The 6,000-nt window shown below is 40.1% G+C and overlaps 1 protein-coding gene across 3 annotated transcripts in view; it reads right to left on the reverse strand.

The window, feature by feature from the left end:
• LOC131430028 (uncharacterized) overlaps positions 1-2,653 on the reverse strand; it is a 108,865-nt gene extending 106,212 nt beyond the window's left edge. For all 3 annotated transcript variants that reach the window (XM_058594639.1, XM_058594638.1, XM_058594637.1), the window contains exon 1: positions 1,705-2,653. In XM_058594639.1, the coding sequence (XP_058450622.1) occupies positions 1,705-2,511 (807 nt within the window). In that variant the 5' untranslated portion in view covers positions 2,512-2,653. The remainder of the gene's footprint in view (positions 1-1,704) is intronic.
• Positions 2,654-6,000: the final 3,347 nt, after the last annotated feature.

The following is a 6,000-nucleotide window of genomic DNA, read 5'->3' on the forward strand; positions in this document are numbered from 1 at the left end:
TGGAGGTGGTCATCAAAAGACTGCAACGTCACGTGAGATGGTTCAAAAAGTGAAGAAGCGACTTGAACGAAATCCTCGACGAAGTGCCAATCAAATGGCAAAAGAACTGAAAATATCCGACGGTAGCATCCGCCGCATACAGAAAAATGATCTGAAGGTCAAGCCTTACAAGATCCAAAAGGCGCATGATCTCACACCGAAGCAGCAACAAGTTAGACTTGAGAGAGCGAAGGAGTTGTTTCGTTTGGCCGAAAGCGGTCAATTTCCGAACATTGTATTTTCTGACGAGAAAATTTTTCCAATTAAGCAATTCGTAAACTCTCAAAATAATAGGGTTTACTTGACCGACCGTTCATACGAGAATTTGAGTCATCGATTGGCCACCAGGAGGCAGCACCCGCAACAGATAATGGTTTGGGCCGCTGTAACCGCAGATGGGCGCTCTCCAATCGTTTTCATCGAGCCTGGCGTCAAGGTAAATGCGACATATTATCGGGAAAGTATTCTGGAGGTTGCTTTGAAGTCGTGGGCAGACAAACATTTCGGTGGCAGACCATGGACGTTTCAGCAGGACTCGGCACCGTCTCACAAAGCTCGAGTGAACCAAGAATGGCTGAAAAACAACGTTCCGAACTTCATCACGTCCACACAATGGCTCTCGAATTCACCAGATGCGAATCCAATGGATTATTCTCTTTGGGCCATTTTGGAGAGCAAAGTCCGAACTAAAAGATACACCAGTCTCGAGGCGCTGAAAAAAGTTATTGTCCGCGAGTGGGCCAAAATACACCTGCAAGTCACATTCGGGCAGCTTGCGATTCGTTTTTTGATCGTCTCAAGGCCATAGTCAAGGCAAAAGGTGGTCATATCGAGCAAAAGTGAATTGATTCTGAATTTTGTGTTATTTTTACACATTTTGTACTTTGAATTAAGTAAAAGTAATTTTCCAAACTGAATTTATGGCCTTTTTAATTGGTTACACTTCGAGTTTCGGACCCTGTACTATCAAAAATCTGACCAACTTTATTGCGAATCAGACTGTATGTTATTTAAGAAAAAAAGACAATCTGCAAGATTTTGTAATTTTCCTTTAGTAATAACAAATTATGAAAATATTAATCTACAGTACAATTGCTTTCATGATAGACTATAACAATCAAGCCATCAAGCATCTCTAAGGCTGCACTGATGCAAAACAACGCTGTGGAAAAAAAAAATCAATTCGCTATTTCCGTTCGATAGCGTTGTCTACGCCATGCGCTAACGAACAAGAATTAATATCCGCCCCGTTCATTATTTGCATTCCGTCCGGCTCGATTACCTTCGAACCCCGGACGGGAAGAAATCTGACCCAGCCGTATATCGGCAGTGCTGCGGGGGTTAATTGGAAGGATTTATTCGTTAATTATAGAACAAATAAGATTAGCCGGGCGAGTACCACCCTTCGATTGATGCCACCAGTATAATCCGTATCATTATCCATTATTAAAAGTCTGCTTTGCACTGTTCTGAAGTGGAAAATGTCTCCTGCTTGCCATCCTCTCGGGATGAGTATCCTGGACAAACCGCTTGCCTATTGGCACTCTAGCAATATTGTGTGATTCAATTTCCGTTCATTGGCCAGGACAAGGAGTCATTGTGAAACGAAAAAAACAGAAGAAAGGAAACTTTTTTTTCTCGCAACCAACCCAGTTTCACTCTTACCTCCGTTTCGGCATCGCAGCTACACAGCGATAAAGTGCTTAATCCGCCGGCACCACGCCTGAGCGAGTTCTTGGCACTGCCACCGCTGTTGGTATCCTTGTTTTTCAAGATCGAGGAACTACCGGTGGTTCCGGGCCGTGTCAGGGTGGCATTGGCGGCCACCATAGCCGATACCGGATATTGCTGCTGATGCTGCTGCTGCTGCGTGGGATGCTGCGGGTGATGTCGGTATCGATGGTGTTTGTGTGAATACAGCGGATGCTGATAGTCCGATTGGGATGAAGAACAGGTCGAGTAGCTATCATTGTTCAGCTCTGCAGCGTGTCGGTTGTACTCTTTGAGCTTTTGCTGATGAAGCAAAACTTGCGTTTTTATTGTAGATTCGTTGATGCTATTTACATTTAAATTGGATTTCCCGCCGTAGCTGTTGCGAAGCATGTGAAAACGTTTAAACTCGTCGGATGAACCGACGGGGGCAACCACCGCGCCCGGTTTGACGGTGGCCACTGGTTTCGCGCTCTGCTGAGACGACGGCTCCGATGATGATTGGGATTTCCATTTTGCCGACTCCGCACCGGTCGTCCTGGCTGCTGTCGTTGATTGCTGACCATTGTTACTACTGTTAGCAGCGTATTCACACTCACTGTAGGATTTTTTCAAACGCTGATGATAACTGTTGTTACGCTTCAGCGTACTGGAAGCGTTCGGAACCGGTTCGATTCTTCCGTTGTGCTTCAGATAAGCCTGCGTGCTGCGGTTGATGTCGGTCATTTTTACACTGTTGTCATTTGAAGGGACGACTGGCATTCACTAGTTCTAAAAATCAATTGTCATCGAAATTTACACTTTGCTAGTAAAATTTCACTACCATCACTTGCTTTATCCTTTTCACTTGTGCGACAGATTCGATCGAACAGTTAGGTCTAATATTAAGTACAAAATAATAAAAAAAAACCTGTTTCACTATCTATCACGATATCGCACTGCTGCTACTGTTGCTGCTATATTATTAAATTTCATCACCCGTGAGATTTGAATGCGCACTTTCTTCGTTTGGTTTTTACGTTTGTTTGTCGATCGAGAAAATCCCAACCGACAATTTACCGGTGTGAAGTTGAATCTCCCACCATCCTTCTTCACTTTCGGGTGGTTTACAATCGAATAGAATGAAAACAAACCAATGGAAACGGTCCGTTCGCCACCAAATTCTAACCGTGGTCGTTTCTTCCGTTCTGCACTCGTATTATGCATGCATGATTGGTACGGAAGCGTACAGCTGAGGTATACTTCACTATCTGTGTGTTCGAGATTTGCCCGTACTTTCATGGGGCTACTTCCAGTTCGGAGTAAACTCCCGGAGGCGGGTTATTTGTCGAACCACTTTTTGACTATTATGTGATGCCTGCCTCGCCTCAGTGCCATATTTTCTGGTTGTTTGCTTCTCGGATCGCACCCCTTTGGGGATCGTTCCGTCGGTGGAACTAACAAACTTTGATTCTGTTGTTGGCATTTGCTCACTGCCGAACCATTCTCGACGCTGCTCGACGCATGGGAAGTTTTGCCGTGTTTGTGCTGGAGTCTGTCGGTTTACGGCGTTTTTTTTGTTTATTCCTCTCGCTCGAGTTTCAGGCTCCCCGCGGAGAGTACCACTCTTCGGAATTAGTACTTTTCATTGAACGGCAGGCCACGAGCAGAACTCATCCTCCGGCCCTGCTGGGCCTGTGGTGAAGGAGAATAGTTGTTTTGGATTCTCGTTTCGCTTGTTTTCCTATAACTCAGCAGCAACCCGAAGGTTTCTTGCTGGTCCCTATATGATGATACCACGTGGCCGATGCAGTCGTTGCCCAACCATGCTGAATGGGCATGAGGTCTGAAATTGAAAGGAAAAAGACGATGGAAAATTATATGATTTATTGTGCTTTCTAATAGATTCATTGAATATTCATAGCCGTCGGGTTATGTGCTGACGAGTGGGAGTAGATGGAAAATTGGATAAACTCGCGGGAGCTATTAATTTCATCCTATCCGATAGTTTCCGGTGGTTTTCAGTGCTGGGATGTGCAGGGATTATAGACGGTAACGATTTCGATTACCATTTGCTTTTTGTTAATTAAATGAATCACTTGGGGAATGGAAAATCATTTCTGAACAAATCATCCACGTCATCATTTCTTGCTAGTACGAAACTATCTAACGTTCAGAAGGCTACTGTTGTTGAGTGATTCAGCAGTTCTGTTTGTTTTCGGAAATTTGTGTTTCAAATCATTGTGTCATCGAAAAAAAGATAATATATGGCGAACTAATAATATGCAGATGGTCATGTTTAAAATAATATTCAAATTCAGAGCTATTGTACCGTCTCACGGAAAACTCTCCAATAAAAAAATTACGATCTCGCAATTTTTTGATTTTTGCAGTTATTGTTTTAACTAATACTTAGTTGATTCAACCAATTTGCTATTTTATTTGCACATATTGAAGTCGTTGAAAAATATGTTGTTTTTAATGCTGTCTAATATCAAAAACAGATAGTAAGTAATGTTTATCATAACCCTAGTTGTCAGAATATTAATGTGATGATTAATTATCTACATCTTTACGGCTCTGATGTTACAAGAAGAAACGATTGATATAAAGTAGTGCTATGGACAGAACTGATAGCCGTTAGAGATATTGCAATAACCAAAACGTGTTTAACCAAAACTAGAACCCAGTGAATAGTATACGTTTGAATTTTGGTCTTAAAATCAAATTAATTCTCCATCGTGAAATGCATTTTAATGAATGAGCATCATATTATCTTCAAGTCATTTACAAAAATTGTATGAATAAAGTGATTAAATTGAAAATATTTAGTATTCATTCATATAATCTGTTGAAACTGTAAGTTGCAATGGCTCAAAAAATAAAAATCAGTGCATTCGGTTCGACTTTTTGTTCGTTAGTAATATAGTGATCACAATTAGAAAGTAACGTTAACACCAGCATTACTACAAGACAGTATATTAAAAACAAAAATGAAAATGGTTCCAATGAATAATTCATTTAATATAAAGCAACAACAACATTAGCTTTTATTTATACCGTCATAATATAATATATTATTTCTATTAAATATTACATATTTTTTATATATCTTAACATACCGAATTTTCATTTAAAAGATCAGAACGTATATCAATAAGGAATATTTTATAGTCATTCAAAATCAATAATTTTTCATAAGTTGAAATAACTAATCGTAATATCTAAAACAACTAAAACCGATTTGTTTTTCAACTCACATAACTGTTAAATCAAAAACAAGGTCGGTTGTTGTAACTAAAATCTTCATTGAAATCTAAAGGTGTGTGTCTTGACTAACTGACAGCATCTTTTTTTCAACCAAAAATTTGTTATTTCAACCATCGTTTCTGTTGAACGAAAAACTAAAATGACAGTTTAGAAAAAACAACAATCGATTAGTTGTACCAAATTTTAACCAATCAAATTCAGAAAAACAGCTAATATTTTGGTTGTTTCTCGATCGCGACGAGTTCTGTGCTCATTAGTAGAGTCGTCATGTTGTGTTGCTGATTACTCGACTTGATAAAATCGATATACAATATGTTTGCTTCGGCGCTGAGAAGGAGTACGATAGAAAAAATAGTTCGAGAATTATGCAAAACTTCATCTTTTCCAAAGAAAGTTATTAGATTTGCTGGTAAACCCGACTTTCGAATGGAGCCTCGGAGACCCATAGTGTTATATATCATTCGACTCAGCTCGACGAGATCGGAAAATGTCTGTTTGTGTGCATTTTTAGAAGATATATTTACCGTTTAATTTTCTCAGAGATGGCTGAACCGATTTTAACAAACTTAGGTTCGTTTAAAAGCTACTGTTGGGCCACTGATCAAATTCGAAGATCAAATGGCTGTGACTTTTGGTTCCAGAGATATGATGGTATCAATGACGTAACCGACAAAAAGCGTTGTATTTTTACGCGCTCAATTTTCTCAGAGATGGCTGAACCGATTTAACAAACTTATGCTCGTTCAAAAGCTACCTCGTGTCAATGATCAAGTTCGCAGATCAAATGGCTGTGACTTTTGATTCCGGAGATATGATTGTATAAGTGACGTAACCGACAAAACACGTTGTTTTTTATCGCTCTAATGTATATAAAAGTGCCAATATTTTGGGATCACCTCTTATTTCGTAAAGCGCTACTGTTCAAAAGTTTAAGCACCTTGAAAAAAGTCCTCATGCAAAATTTGAGCTAAATCTGACATGGGTAAGGGGTGCTGCCCGGCG

Source organism: Malaya genurostris, chromosome 2 (assembly GCF_030247185.1).
Source record: "Malaya genurostris strain Urasoe2022 chromosome 2, Malgen_1.1, whole genome shotgun sequence".
Lineage (NCBI taxonomy): Eukaryota > Metazoa > Arthropoda > Insecta > Diptera > Culicidae > Malaya > Malaya genurostris.